The 18,390-nt window shown below is 47.2% G+C and overlaps 2 protein-coding genes across 4 annotated transcripts in view; one reads left to right on the top strand and one right to left on the bottom strand.

The window, feature by feature from the left end:
- The window catches only part of LOC135902874 (serine/threonine-protein kinase 17A-like), a 220,337-nt gene that overhangs the window by 17,833 nt on the left and 184,114 nt on the right, over window positions 1-18,390 (top strand). The window lies entirely within an intron of this gene.
- LOC135902918 (uncharacterized) lies at window positions 1,457-9,652 on the bottom strand. Of its 2 annotated transcripts, none has more exons than XM_070534729.1 (2): window positions 8,612-9,652; window positions 1,457-3,424 (listed from the first exon to the last, which is right to left on the bottom strand). In XM_070534729.1, the coding sequence occupies exon 2, from the start codon at window positions 3,333-3,335 to the stop codon at window positions 1,614-1,616; it is 1,722 nt and encodes a 573-aa protein (XP_070390830.1). In that variant the 5' UTR covers window positions 3,336-3,424; window positions 8,612-9,652; the 3' UTR covers window positions 1,457-1,613. The 2 variants fall into 2 exon arrangements, with proteins under 2 accessions (XP_070390830.1, XP_065289319.1); XM_065433247.1 differs by having other exon boundaries at window positions 9,576-9,633.

Genomic DNA, 18,390 nt, shown 5'->3' with positions numbered 1-18,390 from the left:
GGTTGGCGCAGGACAGGGGTAATTGTAGATCGCAGGGAGATGCCTTCGTCCTGTAGTAGACATAAAATAGGCTGCTGCTGCTGCTGATGATGATGATGATAATGAATTGAGCGTTGAAATTTGATGAAACATTTCTCGAATAAGGTTGGATTTTCAAAGTTAAGAGGTGGGGTGCAATAAAATATTACCTGCCTCCAAATTCTATATCTGAACAATTGCACCCAAAGTGCTAAAAAATGTTAATTATAATTTTTGTTCGGAAGCTCACGTTTAGCGGCAAAGTATGTCAACTTCGACGAGGAACTGCAAAATTGTACGCTCGCTATCGCTCATAGGCTCTTTATAAAAATTCTTTACAGACTAAGAAAGATCACCCTGTAGTTTACATTGCCAATATCTTACTAAATAAACCAAGTCAAATCAGCATGGAGTTTTGCTTTAAGATCTGTGGACGGAAAAGTCAGATTTTACGCACAGAGAGAACATACTACGTTGCGGAAGTGGCAGGGAAAGAAAAAGTGAGAAAGCGGATTTAAAGGAATGAAAGGTAAAATGAGACAAACTAGAAATGTTCCGAGAGCGAGGGCACGAGCACCCGGGTGACAATATTGATTGAGTAGGACAGTGAAAAGTACGACAGTAAGAAGCACTGACGGGAAATGGTGTAGGAGGAGGAATCAAAAGTTTCAGTCATCAATGAGATGTTTTAGGCCTATAAGTATGTAAATAGCTTTTTACCGTAGTCACTGCTTCTTAGGTGATCGAAGTAAAAGGCTTCATATTTGAAGTTTCTCTGGCGGGAGCGAATAGAGCAGCTTCACAGTAGACTGTCCGCACTAACGAAGCTCAAGCGCTCTGCCTTTCAAGACGACGTGATTCCGCCTCTCCTAGCTCTACTTCGTATGTCTTAAGACAGTGAATGGATACTTGATCGTCTATTGGCGTGATCTGAAGACTAAAATATTCCATCCGGAGTACAAAATCTCCGAATGGAAGGAGAGGACTCCTCCTGGCCGCCCCGTAGGTGCCATGCTGCATTACAATAAGTGTGCCTCCATTAAAGTAAATCATTCATATGGTTAAGAGAGCGCAGTGAAGTTTCTCTAACCAGAGTACTGTTGAACTCCACGTCTGCTCGGCTGCAGTAAAATATAGAATATAACTGCCTCTCTCACTCCTTCAAAACCTTATGTGACGCTTTCCTACTTTAGAAAAGCATTTGCCGATCATGGTGGACTACGAAAGGAATCAAGTGCATATTTCGGCACGCGCTCACTTTAATGGGGTGTTTCTACCTGTTCATGTAAAGCTGTCATGTGAAAACACAAGTACGTGTGCCCTTGTATGCCGCCGTTCGTCTGAAGCGCCCGGAAGGAAAAGCTTAAAACTAAAACCAGCAGTCGTTGCCTTGTTATGTTTGTGGATTCTGGTCGCATTTAAAGACAGAAAACAATGCTCACGTTAAACATAACCGTCCATATTTTTCAGTTGACAGCAATGACACGACAAGGTGTCCCATGCCCGATGATCAACACTGGTGATACAGTAACTCCGGGGTGCAAGTCCATCCAGTGCATTCACGTCCGGCTGCTAGGGGTCATCGCCTTGAGTTGTTAGTCAAAAGCTGTCGTCTGTTGCGAATCACAGGCAAAAGGCTCGACCACCTCCTTATAGTACGCTACGAGCATATTCATCATAAATGTCCTGAGCCGCCCGTCTGTCAGTTTGTGCACTGTGGTAGGAGGTTGGGGCACGGCCACGGTGAACAGACCATTGAGGCACATCAGAAAACTTGAGAAGTCATCCTCGAGGTCTTGCTCGTACAAGTAGACATGTTTTGGCAGCACTTTCTGCGTTCGGAATAGGTGCAGCGCGTAGGTGACACTCATTTTCGTGAGCAAGGTCACGGCCGAATAGGTCACGGGATCCACAGGCTCGGTGTTCTGCGCCGCCTTCAGCATTGATACCTTTCGATGGCGCAGTGAGAGCGCCTGGAAAATCTGGCACAGGCAGTCATCCTTGAACCGTGGAATCAGACTCAGACAGTCGCTGCAGTACCTGTGAGTCTGCTCATCGTGTCCGACCTCCGTCAGAATGGCCTCGGTGAAAGCCTCGCCCACGCTTGTCAGGAGCAGTGTCGACAGCTGCCAGGACGCTACCGCGCTACCCAGACGGCACTGTTGTAGCGTTCTCACGCGCAGGTGCTTAGATGTGCACCCTTTGACTACCAATGTGGCGGCTCGGCACATCACTGCTTCAAAGAGCGCATCGACAACTTGTGTGCATGGGTCGAGGAACATCTCCAGCACGCTGTCGGTCATCTGCTGCCGGATAGAGACGACCAAGGCTTCGTCGGCCCTCTCTTTCACTGTTGACGACCTGCCGACACTGATGGTGACAAGGTACTGCAGGATGTTGTGTGTCACCAGGACAAGGCGATACAGCAAGCAGACCGAGACGTCTTCTGAGGCGTGAAGTTCCCGTCTTTGGGCGACGAGGGCTTCACTGCCAAAGTTCACGTCATCTTCATGGTCTCTGTAAGGTGCCGTCGCCCACCCAAGTTTTGTCCAAGGCAACTGCTTGATCGGAATCACGAGCTGATGTGCTTTTGACTCCGACTCTGCGTCATTCACCGTGCTACTGCACCTGTTTTTCAGCACCTGCATTTTCTTCAAGAAGAACGCGGAGTCGCTGCCGTGCTGGCTGAGGCCGGACAAAACAGGAAACGTGACGTTGTCAAGATTTTCCTGAAAGGCCTCCATGGATAGCGACATGACGCTCTTCACGTGCTTCTCGTCGACGCCTGGAATCTGAAACCCGACTCCGGTCACTCTGCGCAGTCGGCAGTTTTCTAGAGGCCTATTAGGCATCTTGTGCTGCAACCAGGTCTGGCGTGCCACGCGGCAGTAAGCCACAGCATGCCGTCGCGATTTGACCGTGATCGTCGGCTGCCTCTGGCTATAACCAATGGCTATCAACTCGCTCGTCACATCCGTGAGGCTGTTGTGCAGCCCAAAGACCGGGCGAAGCACGGACTCGCGGCCCGCTGCCTTTTGTATGAAGTAGCCCTTGTAGGTGGCGTATTCCCAGAGCCAACGGTTGCGAGAAAACCGGTACTTGGTGGAGTAGACGAATACGGGGCACGGCTGCAAAGCGGACATGGAAAACACCTTGTGCATCTCGAGCACTGTGCTGATATCCAAAAGGCCTGCGATGGGCTCACGCTTGCAGTTGGTCTTGAGCCTCCTTTCCCGTTGCTGAGCGTCCTTAGGGCCCTCCTTGGAAGGCGTCGAGGCCAGACAACGAGCGCGGCTGCCGCCTGTTCGCTTCGGCATATCTGCTCACCTCGAACGATTGATGATGGTTGAGGATCAACAGTGGCACATACCCACTCTATAGGGAAGACGAGGAACAAGAAGGGGCTCTGCAAAAAAAGAAGCATTAAATTGACTGGCATGAGCTTGATACTTGGATTGAATAAGGTTTCGCAAGAAACTAACCAGCCATCTGATATCTCTATATACATTCCCGTCATAGCGTCTGTTTTTTATATGTTAGTTAGTTAAATGGGGGTTTAATGGCGCAAAAGCGGCTAAGGCTATGCTGCGCCAATGTTTTTGCTATATTATTAGAGCTTATGAAAGAGCGAATTAGAGTTTTATATTGTCTGAATTTTAGTGAGTGTCATTTATTGTGTGTTTTGTGCTCTTGCGTGTTTTGTTTACTATTGCCTTTTCTTTGGGTAATATTAGTTAAACACTTCGATGTATGTCCCGGGCCCTTGCTTAATGCCCTCGGGTACTTAAAGGGCCCCTCACCAGGCCCCATAGCAAATTTTAGATTTACGCTGTAAGTTCTTACGTGTCCTTTAGGGAGCGTCCTGCTACAAAACATCTTCAAATTGGCTCATTAATAGCCGAGATAGAAATATTTCAGTGCCGCGAATCCATGATTTCAGCAGGCGGGCTCCACTACCAAGCAAGACGCTCTGTCCACTCGCCCCTTCTAGCCTCTGCAAGCGAAATTCCTTCCCCGCGTTCTCCCATACCGAACCTCGAGGATCGCGTGAAGCATAAATCACAGGTCCCGCCTTCATTTTTTTTTTCTCCTCGCTTTTTTTTTTCGGCGACACGCACTTCCGCTGACGGCGTCGCGCGCGAGCTGTTGTCTCGTTCGCGCCGCGCCCGATTTTGCGCGCTGTGCACAAGGACACATGACTAGCGGTATAATTCAGGGCTACACGTATACTGAGGCAGAACAAGCGGATCGCAGGGCATGATCACGGCGCTGGAACATGGTAGAAAATGGCATAGTTTCGGTACCTGCGCACGTGACTGCACGACCGTGGGGATAAGCAGATGAAACGGAAGTACATCGCTCTTGCTTGGGTGCGAAGTTAAACGAAAAAACAAGCAGGCATTCCGTTTGTGTGTTTTATTATTTCTCTAAACTTAAATTGGTCAATTCAAGCAACAGATAACACAAATAACAGATGGATGGATGAGTAACTTTCTTGAGGTCCGTCGGTGCGCCCGATTAGCGCGCAGCGGGCCGCTCCCACGTCGGGACAAGCCATGCCCCTGGACGTGGGCCCGATGGACAGCCCAGAGCTCTGCTTCATGGTCCGAGCTGCATAGAGCTCGGTCCCACTCTTCCTTGGTGGTCCTGGTCCTCGGCGCTAGGGGGCAACCCCAGAGCATGTGAGCAAGGCTAGCTATATTTTTACAAAAGCGACACGCATTGTGAGGGTGCGCATACGGAAAGATTTTGTGCAGGAAGGCCGGGCATGGGTAGATGCCCGTCTGAAGTCGCCTGCACGTGACTTCTTCTTCTTTATTGAGTGCTTTGTGCAGTAGCGGCATGGTTCTCTTGACTCATTTATAGTGCTGGGTGAGATCATTGTGACGAGGGTCGTGCTCGCTCTCCCGTCCTGCCGAGAGGGAGTCCGGGCTCACACGGTGAGTTAGGTCTCGTGCGGCCTCGTGTGCCTTCTCGCTGAGGTTAGGGAGCGGCCCCTCTAATGGTCCCATGTGTGCCGGGAACCAATTGATGTAGTGTGGGGTGAGATGTTGAGTACCAAGTATTCTGCCGACGGTCGGGGATATGCTCCCTGTTTCGAAGGACAGAACTGCCCTCTTAAAGTCGCAGTATACCAAGCTTTTATCGTCTTCTAGGAGTGCAAGGCTGATGGCCGCCTGCTCGGCCACCTCAGGATTATCACTGCGGACCGTGCACGCGTTGATGACCGTGCCATCTTTGTTGACCACCGCTGCTACATAGGCTCGTCTGCCAGGATATTTGGCTGCGTCCGTAAAGCAGCATGATTTCCCGGAGGCGGCTGCCTGTCGGAGGAGTGCTTTGGCTCGAGCAAGTCTTCTGTCGATGTTGTGCTCTGGGTTCATATTCCTGGGCAGAGGGGCTGCCCTGATCCTTTTCCTCTGGTCGGGTGTTAACCCGTGGCTGTTACACTCGATCTTCCGAGGCGCGACGCCGATTTCTCGTAGGATCAATCTGCCCCCAGGTGTGCTGGACAGCCTGGTGATTTGTGCCCATTCCTGTGCCTCCGCAATCTTGCTCAGCGTGCTGTACGTACCTGATGTGTCCAGTGCCTCCGTGCTCGTGCGCATGGGTAGACCCATGGTTCTCTTGGCGACCTTACGAAGGAGCGTGTCAAGCTTGTCTTTCTCCACTTTGGACCAGGTGCGCATGGCCACGATGTACACGAGGTGACTGATTACGAAGACCTGTGCCAGTCTAAGCAGGTTGTCCTCCTTGAGCCCGTGATGCCGGCTGGCCACTCGTCTCAGTAGGCGTATGGCGTTCTCGTCCTTCGTGGTGAGCTTAGCGACTGCGATGGTGTTCGAGCCATTCGCCGCTATTGTCATGCCCAACATCTTGATGGGACCGACCACCGGAATCGTGTCGCCTCAGAGTGTACAGGCGGACGCACGGGTAGGCGTTGCCTTGAATAATTCTCGAATTCGCGTGTCACCACGAGCGACGTCACACTGCGGACACGACTACGTAGGCGCAGGTATACAAGTACGTCACCGTCCAGCTTGGAGCGCGGTCGCCGCGAGGAGAAGGAAAAACGGCGTTCGGATTGAAATTTCAGACCTTTCCGTGGCGCGTAGCGATGTAATTTTTTGCAAACATGATCGTTAGCGCGCATTGTATGCGCTGCGCTTGTTAGCTGAAAATGACCAGACCTGGTGAGGGGCCCTTTGAGGCACAATGACTGAAATGAAATGAAATAAAAATATGGCTAGGAAGTGATGCAGTGATGTCAGATCGTTCTAGCATATCGTGCTTTTGTTTGCCCCATTACCAGCCGTGGTGGCTTAGCGGTTATGGCGTCGAGCTGCTAAGCACGAGGTCGCAGTTTCGGTTCTCGGCCACGGCGACCGCATTTGGATGCGAAAACGGCCGTGCACCGTGCATTGCATATACGTTAAAGAACTCTTGGTCGTCAAAATAAATCTGGAGTCCCCGCACTGCGGCGTACCTCGCAACCATATCGTGGTTTTGGCACGTAAAACCTCAGAATCTAATGAACAAAGATTTCGCATGATTATTAAACCAGGCTTTCTCATTTTGAATCATTCGCTGCTGTATATTTTTATAGGCTACATTTTATTCGATGGGAAGTTTAATTGTGAGATTTTGAATTCTGACTACTTGCACTGATGTTACAAATTATCTTTGACGCGAACTATATTTATGTTATTTCTGCTTAACAACCTAGCCGTTTGTACCCCTGCCATTACCCACCTCGCGATTCGCACTGGTGCTGCCTTCTCGCAGGAGCTGTACGCAACACGTGATCGTTCTGGATCGAAGCACGCATGCGATGCACTGTGACGCTTGAAATACGCTAGTGCTATACTATATCATAGACCATCGGGTGCAATAAAAATGGTAGGCGGCCGTAATCTTTAACTTAGGTGTATCTTAGTGGCACTCGCACCTCGGCGTTGGTGTTCGTTAGGTTAAGCGAGCGAACTTCTTTCCCCTGGCGCGGTATGCGGACGAGGAGCGAGAGAGGGCTAGAAGGAAGCGCAGCGCGCTCCACCTGGTGGGGCGTAGCCCCCTAGCGAGCTGCGCACGAAGCGCACATTACGCACCCTCCTCGGTGCTGATGTCAGAGCATGTAACCTGCGAGAGAGAGAGAGAGAGATTCTTGGTTGGAAGGTGAAAGGTGGGGCTAAGTGCAACGCGATAACTGTCTCTCAGTAGAGGACACCTCAACCGCACTGCACAAAGGGGAAGGGAGAGAAGGGTGGAAGTAGCAGCATCAGCTGGCGGTAACAGAGGATGCCCAGGCGGATTAGGGGATAAGCTCAGAGACGGTCGGCAAGACCGATTTCATCGGCGAATGTTAGTAGAGCACGGAACAGCACCTTGTGAGGAAAGTTGCAGCCCGAAGGGTGCAATGTGCGCGCGCACAGCTGTTGCGAGCAAGCTGGCGAGCAGGTGAGCACCCGGAGAGGAGAAGTAAGAGAGGAGGGAGCGACGTCACATCCGCTCTGCTAGGCAGATGTTCGGTCTGTGCCAGGCAACTGTTTTCCATTAATTAGCCGGTTAAATATCGTGCCACCTTGTGTGTCACCTTATTAGTGACGTCATTACTTCCGCTTTCTACTTCCGAGTTTACAGGAATTTCGCCAAAGTCGTGCTTACGTGGCGGGTCTCTAAAGTGTACGATTATATGCTTTCGTGTGCTGTAAACAGTGGTTGTTAATTAATGTTGATTATTCCAGGTACTGCAGTACTGAAATTGTAACTAAACTTATGGTCTGATATCACATACATAATGAAACCCACGAATTTGGTACTGAGCTATTTTTTTTTCTGATTTATTCTGAATTTCGTCCCCGGTCGTCTCAGGAGGTGAACCGGAAGTACTGAGCAAGAAATAAGAGTGTCACTCGATGCTCCTACCACATTAAACAAAAAGTAAAGGTTTTTAAAGTAAAGTAAAGTAAAAGTAAAAAGTAATATAACGAACACTTCACATTCTGAATATGCAGTTAATTAGCTTTTATCCTATGTGACACTCGATAGAAATATATTATTGCACATTTTTTACCCGCTTTCTGTCAAAAATCCTTAAATACTTAAATGTATCAGTAATGATCGGCAGGTCGGATGCCAGACTAGGAATTCACAGGCTTGCCTCTGCTTAAGCGAGGAGCTTTGAATGTTCGTAGATATTGTCACGTGGACTCAAAAAAAAAAAGGGACTGACGACGTTTAATGGGGATAGCTGGCTTCTGAAAAACAACGGCGACGGGACCAGGCTATCGCGCGGCCGGTGGTACCACGCGCACTTCTTGCTTCTTGGCCTTCCTGTCTCTTCCTTTGCACTGTCCCCACTACTACAAGGGGCATATCCCCCCTTTCTCGAAAAGAGAATTGGCTCGATGGTTAAGAAGCGGAAACAAAGACGTGGTCAAGGCAAATGCTGGCTCAGAGAACACAGTGACCGCCACGGAAGATACACAAGTACAACAGAAGTGAAGCGTGACGTGCAGAGTCTAAAGAAACAGAGGTAACCGCATTAGCTGCGCATATGAGCGCAAATATAAAAAAATGAATAAAAAATAATTACCAACGCGTAACATATGGCTTCATGTGGACGACGTGAACTATGTCAGGACTAGGTTGTCTACGCCCTGTGTGAGGTATGCACTGTCCGGAACGACTTCGTAGTTGCCGTCACTAATGCAGCGCAGCACTTTGTATGGGCCAAAATACCGGCTGAGCAACTTTTCACTAAGGCCACGGCGTCGGGCAGCAGTCCACACCACACCTGGTTGCCGGGGTTGTAGCATACTTGTCTGTGGCGGATGTTATAACGGCGTGCATCTGCGTGCTGCTGCTGACCGATGTGCAGCCAAGCAAGCTGGCAAGCTTCCTCAGCAGGCTGGGAAAATTCTTCGACGTCAGTAGTTAGGCGCTCGTCGTCTTGACACAGCAGCATAGCGGCCAGCATCGTCTGAACTTCGAGGCCGTAAAGTAGACGAAATGGTGTAAAGCGCGTCGTTTCTTGCGGTATTACACGCGAAGGCCACGTAATGCAAGATATGATCGCATGTTTTGTGCTGGACATCGATGTACATCGAGTTCATATCCGTGATGGCCTTATTTAGGCACTCCGTAAGTCCGTTGGACTGCGGATGGTAAGCAGTAGTCTATCGATGCCTAGTGTTGCTCAACTGAAAAATGTCGTCCATGAGCTGTACTGTGAACGCCGTCCCTCGGTCTGTGATTACAGTGGACGGGGCGGGTTAAATAGCGGGTTCAATAGTCAGTCGCGACAATCACCCACTTGTTGCCGTCGGTTGACCAAGGAAAAGGCCCAAGAATGTCCAAGCCGACTTGATCGAACGGCTTAGGTGGTGCGATGGGTTGCAATAACCCGGCGGGCTTCATGGGCGGTGACTTTCGCCGCTGACATTCGCAGCAGCCTTTAACGTACTGTTTGATGCTTGCTGAAAGCCCAGGCCAGTAATACATCTCGCGTATTCTGGCAAGCGTTTGTGAAGAGCCTAAGTGGCCAAATGTGAGCTCACCATGGCAAGCGAAAAGAATGTCGTCCCGCGAGACTTTTGGAACCATCAGGAGGTAGGCTCTGTCATTTAATTGAACGGGCGTTCTTCTTAGTAAAGCACGTTGTCTCGCAGACAGAAGGACGCCACTACGCGACATAGATGGCGTGGAATGGCTGTTGGCCGGCCCTCTATAAGTGGTCGATGATAGGTCGAATTTCAGCGTCGTCACACTGCCGTCTTATCAAGTCTGATGCAGTAATGGCGCCCAGGAAGCCGTCATCGTCCTCTGACTCTAGACTAACAGATTCGACGGGTGCACGCGACAGTGTGTCAGCGTCTTCCTGCTTGCTGCCGGAATTGTAAATGATAGTGACGTCAAATTCCTGTAGCCGCAAGCTCCATCTTGCCAGCCGTCCTGAAGGATCGCGTATGTTCGCCAACCAACATAGGACATGGTGGTCAGTCACCACTTTGAAAGGACGGCCGTAGAGATTAGGGCTAAACTTCGTCATCGCCCACACAACCGCGAGACACTCTTTATCTGTGGTAGAGTAGTTCGCCTCGGCACGGGACAGCGAGAAGCTAGCATAAGCTATTACTCTGTCATTGCCGTCTTGACGTTGGACGAGTATGCTCGCTTCTGACTATAGGTTGTCGTTATTAAACGCAGTGGTGTATCACAACGCTAGTGGCATACAATAATTGTACTTCTGTGTTTATTTATTTATTTATTTATTTATTTATTTATTTATTTATTTCACGTACTTTCAAGGCCCGAAGGCGTTGCAGAAAGGAGTGGAGTCGAAAACAAAAGTAATTAAGTAAAAATACAAACAAAAAGTATTAATAAAAAATATTAACAAAAGGCATTCTGAACAGCGGTCTTGAATTTGGTAGAGTCGGTGATGAGTGCGATTGATGCGGTAAGGCGATTCGAGTCCGTGCTTGTCTTAGGGATGAATGAGTCACTGTACCGGTTTGTAGGGCACAATGGCACCCCGACTTTAAGGCTGGGGTCAGTGCGGGCCGAAATATAAGATGGAGGGGCAAGAAGGGTTTCTTTTAAAAGGGGTTTCAAATGAAAAAAACTTTGTGAAAAAGGGAGAGACGGGAACATTTGCGGCGTGAAAAAAGTTCAGGTAGCTTAAGAGTTCGTTTCATTGAAGAGATACTTGCATAGCGAGAATAATTAGATAAGACAAAGCGTGCACTGCGGTTTTGAATACTTTCTAGAGTAGAAACTAATGAAGACTGAGTCGGATCCCAAATGGCTGAAGCATACTCCAATTTGGAGCGAACTAAAGTTTTGTACAGAGTAAGCTTCAAGGAAGAAGGGACAGAGCTAAAATTACGGCGCAAGTAACCAAGCATGCGGTTAGCGTTATTAGTAACATAGTCATTATGCGAGTGCCAAGAAAGGTTAGTTGATATGTGAAGGCCGAGATACTTGTAAGAGGTAACTGACGTCACAGGTGCACCATTAATAAAGTACGTGTGCGTGGCAGTGTTACGAGATATTCGCATGACCTTGCACTTATCTGAATTTAGTTGCATGCACCAATTAGAATACCACTCAGTTACGCGGCTAAGGTTGTCCTGCAGCTCTTGGGAATCGGAAGGATTAGTAATTTTATGGTAAAAAACACAATCATCCGCGAAAAGCTTTATGAAAGAAGAAAGAACGCAGTTCGGAAGTTCGTTAATACAGATTATAAAGAGAAGTGGACCCAGGACTGAGCCTTGAGGAGCAGCTGCTGGTACATTAGAAAATCGAGAATTACAGTTATTAGCGTTTACACACTGCGTCCGGTAAGAAAGAAACTTTTTTATCCACTCGAGTACATTTATGTCCAAGTTAAGTTCAGTCAGCTTAAGCAGAAATAAATCATGGGTCACAGAGTCAAAGGCTTTGGCAAAATAAAGAAATACGCAGTCAATGTCGGTATCTAGATCAGAAATTGCAATAAGATCGGTAGTAAATGATAAGAGCTGTGTTTCACAGGAAAATAACTTACGAAAACAATGTTGACTGGGGTTGAAAAAGGAGTTTGATTCTAAAAACTCAGCCAAATGTGAATATATTATATGCTCGAGAATTTTACATGAAATGCTTGTTATTGAGATAGGCCTGTAATTTCTGGGTAAGTGTGTTACCTGATTTGTGAACTAGAATCACCTTTCCCACGCACCATTTGTGTGGAAGAACAGACTGCTGTAATGACGGAGTGAAAATGTGCGACAAAATAACAGCAGGAAATACGTTAGTACACATCAAAATTTTGAATTCAGGCAGTATGGGCCGGCAGAGGAGGACGTTTTTTGATTGTTAATTAGGCAGCAAACACTAACCTAGTCAATAGAGATTGAATCCATGGGCGAAAAACCAGAATTGGATACAAGCGGTAATCTATGTGGCATCGCGGTAACATGGGAAGAAAACACATCATTAAATACATTACAGCATTCTTCAGGAGCAACAAGTTCATCATTGAACATGGATATTATGACGGCATTTTTTTTTCACGGCACCAGTGATACACCCACTATAACACACGGTAGTTCCTTAATATTCGTTGCTAGCTTTATTAAAATAGAAAGCCAATATTGCTGATACAAGAAAATTGCGACGATGACACTTCAACTCATGCTGCTGATCGTCTAAGCCCACAGCACTTCATTATATGCTTAAGTTTCGCAATTAACACGTTGTAAACGTCGAGCTGAGTAAGCAGAGGCAAGGAATTGTTTTGGCCTATTTGGCGTAAAATGGTTATTAAAACCTACTAAATAAATGTAACGTACCAAGAAGCGAAAAAGTATTTACGTAAGGAACGAGTTATATAAATATGAAGACAAACGCCGTCTACTAAATATTTAGTGATACTGACGTTTAGGCTCTCACAGGAAGCCACAATTAGATTAAAAGCGACAACACAGTCGCTTAAGTAGGTCACATAACTGAACCAAAACACCCCGCGTGCTCTGCTAGCAAATCATCATCGTTTCAGTCTAGCTGCCATATTTCGGATGTGAGGCGATTGTAGATGAAGACGCAAGGTTAGGTTCTTCTCCTTAACCGGTATTCTCACATGCTTCTTGAAATAAAACTAAATATATCTTTTGTTTGCCTTTGCTTTCTTTTGCGACTTTTCGAGTCTTTTGATTAAAAGCGTGCATCAGCGCTCAGCATACTGCTACATTTTCTTCAGCTTTCCGAGATTCCAGGCATCTAAGCTGTTCTTTCCGTGTTTCGAGTGTGTTTCATTTGCGACGCTTCATTCTGCCTTTCGACTATTCTTTAAGTGTAGCCTGTAGACATCTCTATTTTTAGGATTTTTTTGTTTTTTAACTCACTTAGTGCGTGCTTTGTCGGATTCAAAGCTTTACCAGCATCTCTGTCTCACTTGGCTTCTTCGTTTCTTTCTTACAGCTCTTTGTAACGCCCCAGTTTTCCTTCGCTGGTGCCCTTTTTATCCCCCAATCTTCAAGGGTGGCAAGCACTGTGCCCCTTCTGCAGGCCAATCCGTCTCTGTCTCCTATAGTTGTCTCTTCGTATTCTTCTTAACATAATTCGCCGAATCCACGTGTCACGCTGCGTCTTCAAGAGAAATATTCGCAACTCATTCCTAGCTAGCCTTGTTCCCTCTCGTAGCCCTGACGCTGAGCCTCCGTACTCGCTCGCCTCAGACCGACAGGTCAATGCGTGTGCTAATTAGGTGGATGATTCATTATGTTCACAATTCACGGGGGGGGGGGGGGGGGTCCAGCAGGAAAGCCGTGTTCGCACAAGAAGGAACGCGAGCCCGGTGTCTTGTCCCGGCGCTTTGCACGACCCTGCATGCTATATGGGCTATTATCAGGCACCAATGAAACACCCCGTCCCGCATGCCGTCCGTAACGTACGAACTTGAGTCTTTGCCAGCGCCGCTCGCCTCACCGCCAATGCCTATGTATATGCAGCAGGTGTTCTGGGCAGTTGGACAGAGTGAGTCGATCGCACGGCTTTAAATGCAGCCGCCATTTCGAGCTTATTTATGCGTATTTTTTATATGAAAAAGTTTTACTTGAGTCGGTATGATAGGAGCTGTGGTCAGGGGAGCTCATTCATATTGGGAATAATTTAGAGGTACAGGGTTGAAGTGGTGCCAGCAAGCTAAAAGGAATGGAATTGGGGTTCGAGGCTTTCTAATCGTTATGGAATTGCAAGTGGCAAAGCGACCAATTAAGGACTTAGAATTTAGCCCTGTTTGTTCTGTCGTAGTACTTGAGGCCGGAGGAATAGTTGGCGGCTAATCTTTATTTATTTATTTATTTATTTATTTATTTCGTGTACCCTCAGGGCCAGGGGCATTAAAGGGGGGAGTGGTTACATCAAATACAGAAAGAAAGTACAGTGCAGCAAAATTGTTAGTCGTACAGAAATACATGGCTCTCGGTTGTACAATGTTATCTAAGTGTTCTTGTAGTGCTGATTAATAAAACGAAATACGGGGCACACAGTATAGTAATAGAGTGTTACGGTAATACAAGACGGCGATACAATAGACAATACAAAAACATGAATAAAATGCTCCTGTTTATACAATATTACCTAATACTGCCATGAAGTGCTGATGGTCAAAAATAATAGCGGTTGAGGCGGGTAGGCGATTCCACTCAGCAGATGTACGCGCAAGAAATGACATTTGTTTGGCATAATGAAATTCCAACTTTGTTATTGTGATCTAACCTTGATGAAATGTATTGAGGAGGGAAGGTAAGTTCATGACGAAGACCACAATATAGACCCCTATATTTGGTACAGGGGATAAGCGTTGTAACAAGCTACAAGCGTTCTACTTTTCAGTACTTTCATGAAACAACGTGTGATCTCTGGCTAACACAAACACACACACACACACACACACACACACACACACACACACACACACACACACACACACACACGCACACACACACACAAACACACACACACCCACACACCCACACACACACCCACACACACACACACACACACACACGCACGCACGCACGCACGCACGCACGCACGCACGCACGCACGCACGCACGCACGCACGCTCTTGCTCATTGCCTCGTTGTATGCGCAGTGGGGTATGTACATTCTTGTAGCTTTATCCTCACAGACGCGAGCAAGACAGCACGTCGATTCTATGCAGTCTGATTGTGTGAACTAATTGCGGCAGCTCTGAACACGCGTATTGCGTGCGCGGAGAGATTAGTCGGATTACTGTTCCTTAGCGCGCGTCGCCCTCCTAAGCTCGAAGTCGTCGCGTGCGTGAGTGTTCGTTTAAAAAGAAATCCTAAGTCGCCGTACAAGGGCGGTGAGCACGCGGCGTTTCTTCTCTGTTTAAGAATCTGACGGAGAAAGTTAGAAATAAAAGCACAATTTTCGCTTAAGTATTTGGGGCCATCCTCTCCTTTATACACGTTCTGCGTATAAGGCTGGGGCCGAAAACAGGAGTCTGCTTTGGCCTGTGTATCGTACGATATATAAGCCTGTTCGAGCATCCCATTTTGTTATTGGGAAGAACACGTTTGCTTGTGATTGTCTGACGCGTTCAAATATTTGCCGTCTCTCTATAGAGCGGAACTATACAAACCAAACCGCAGAAACACGTGGTTTAACGCAGCAAAGGTGGACAACAACTATGTGTGTATGTGGATGACTGCAACAGTGAAGTATCGATGACCAGCCTGCTGTTTTGTTTTCTTCCTTCTTTTTCCTTTTTATCTTCTTCTTTCTTCTTTTTTGCTTATGGAAATACTCTATGTATCTTTTCTTGTGCTTGCATTGTTTGTTTCGTCGTCGGCGTTGAGAGAGAGAGAAAACTGAAGAGTGGAAGGTAGGAAAGATAAATGGAAGAGCATCCGGTTCGACATATCTACGCAGCGAATAGAAATATTATAATAAGGAAAAATATTTGCACCCTGAACACATACGATCGTACGCGCGCATGAAAACGTCACGTGATCAGAGGTGATCACACCGCCCAGTGAATATAATAAACAGAAACAAAAGAAAGAAAGAAAGAAAGAAAGAAAGAAAGAAAGAAAGACAACACGGTCTTTAGAGCCTTCTGCTTCGTTGCATGGCAAGGTCAGTGTTCCGGAGTATCATTTGTAGATGAAGGCCACGACGTCCAACGTGCCAATTAATGCTTGGTGCATTTGCGTCATGGTTAGGCCCATTGTAGCGGTCAGCTCGAAAGGTTTGGAATTCTGCTCTTCTCTCCGGGCAGTCTGGGCATTATGCTCTGTTGTCGTGCAGGTGCTCAGTTGAAATCTGTAGGAACAAGCAGTTCGTTAATCGAGTGAGACATTAGGAGGCGACAGTCACTGACACAATGAAACACTTTTTCTGGTTTCATTGATTTCATTGAGTGCTGGGTCCTGTGATTCGTTCGTTGTATACGATACGAATCGTTGCGTACGTATGATCGGCTCTTTTCAGTCTTCATGATCTACACCTATATCCATGAAATGTTCATTTGGCGCTTTCTAGGGAGAGCGTGCTATTGATTCTGCCAAGGCTGAATGAATTCAGAGCTGTAGTATCATCTTTTGTCCGTTTTTCGTCTAAGACACAAATACGTATACATATCGACCTTGCCGTCCTACGTTATTGTAGTGAAATTACCACATAAGTCGTTAGGTGCACAGAGGATTTTGTCTGGTTCAACACGTCCGCTGGAAGAGATTGAAAAAATACGCTGCTGCGGACTTGCGAAAATAATGACGTATATGCATGGTGTTTCAGGGTAAAACAAGAGGCCCATTCACAAAGCATTTTCCTTCGCAAGTGCTGTTGTGCTTCGTAAGACAACGGCCGCCTTCGCTAATAATATGTCTGACATCAATGAGCATTGGCTGGAACCTGACTTACAGGCAATTCTTACGTACTGTATTTTTTTTTTTGAACAAGCGCCTAAGAGTGCACTACTCAAATGTAAACAACTCGCTATCTTTCAGTGGCCCTTTGAGCAAGCCAAAGCATTTTCTGTCATGAGCAGAAGTAATGAATTACCAAACAGCAATTAATCAAACTTTAGAATATAGATTTAAGCACGAAACCTTCAACAGAGAAGTTTTACAGCTTAAGGAGAAATATACGAATGATTTTTTTCCATGAAGATCCTGGTTGTAGTTTTATTCTTTCCGGGCTTTTTAAAAAGCGCGCGAGAGGTTTAAAACTGCCGCGTGCCACATGGCTAGGCGTTGGTGTGGCTAAAGTTATAAGTTGACGCAACACTAATGGAAAACTCTGAAAAGGGGCAAGGGGGTGAAGGTATAGTTAGTGGACAACTAGAAAAGGCGAGCTCATGGAAAAATATGGCGTCGTCGGATCCCTGCAAGGAATTCATCTACCTCAGAAATGAACTTGCCTGATGCACACAGGGCAATTTTTTCGCGTCATCGTTAGCCAAGCGTGAGTGTCGCAGCTTGGAGTCAGTATTCAAGCCCCATATCCGATACTTCGAGTGAGGATATTTTTTGCCCATTTCCTGCTCTCTGATGGCTCATATCTCACTCTTCATTTCTAAACGAGATAAAGTCACAGAATGATGCCGGCTTCGTTTTATCAACAGCGGGCGAACAAGAGAAGCCTCCGCCTGGAGCCAAAGTTTTGACGAGGGGCCTTGTCTTTGTATATACTATCCCTCTTTGGTAGTGCTTCCAAGTTCGTTCTCTGTGTTTGAAAATGCCGCATCAACCGATAAAAATGTCTGAGCGTCTTACCGCTCTCTACAGTGCGGATCTATAATCTGTCACTTATTGGAACTATGAAGACACGGAGTGCTGGCTTCTTTACCCCAGCCGCCCTCCATAGAAAACAAAGCTCGAACAGAACACAGGCCGAATTTTTTAAAACATCATTTTGCACGAGCAAGACACGTCTCAGCGAAACGGTGGTAAAGGGATTTCGCTGCACCCTGATTTTGAAATGGCAGAGTAAGAGGATCAGCGTCACTGCGGCACTGTATATACAATACCACGCGCACGAGTTTCCCACTGGAAACTTGTCTCATGCGTGGTGCATATATCGTCTGTAATAATAATAATATTTGGGGTTTTACGTGCCAAAACCACTTTCTGATTATGAGGCACGCCGTAGTGGAGGACTCCGGAAATTTTGACCTCCTGGGGTTCTTTAACATGCGCCTAAATCTAAGCACACGGGTGTTTTCGCATTTCGCCCCCATCGAAATGCGGCCGCCGTGGCCGGGATTCGATCCCGCGACCTCGTGCTCAGCAGCCCAACACCATAGCCACTGAGCAACCACGGCGGGTTATATCGTCTGTATGAGGCCACCCGCATGCATAGTGTGTTCAGTAGCTGAAGGAAGTTCTGTGCGTAGGTGTAGCTCGATTTCCGACTGTTCCAAGTGGCACCAACACCTGCTGCGACGGCTAAGCGGTTGCCGAACGCATCCGTGAGAGAGAAAGCGAGCGAGACGGGGGCCGCGTATAGGCATTTTCAATTGCTTTAAGCAGGTTGAAAGAGCTTGACACGAGACCGTTTCTGAACGACGACAGCGCGGAATTTTTCCAGCAGCACAGATAGACAGAAAACGAAATGAAACAGCGCTGTTTAAAACTTGACGCTCCTCGTGAGCGTTTGTTAGTGTTAGCACTGCCGACGTAAGCACTATTACAGAGCTTAACCGAATTCCACGTCAATCATATAGCAGGGCGTGCTTGCGCCAGTTAACGTTTCCTCTCATTTCACTCAACGACTTTTCCTTCTTTGTTTTCCAGTAGCCTATAGAAGCAGATGAGCATCCGCTACTTTTCGGGAATATCACTTGTTCGGGTT

Source organism: Dermacentor albipictus, chromosome 1 (genome assembly GCF_038994185.2).
Source record: "Dermacentor albipictus isolate Rhodes 1998 colony chromosome 1, USDA_Dalb.pri_finalv2, whole genome shotgun sequence".
NCBI classification, from domain to species: Eukaryota; Metazoa; Arthropoda; class Arachnida; order Ixodida; family Ixodidae; genus Dermacentor; species Dermacentor albipictus.
This window is presented reverse-complemented; position numbering and strand designations above follow the sequence as displayed.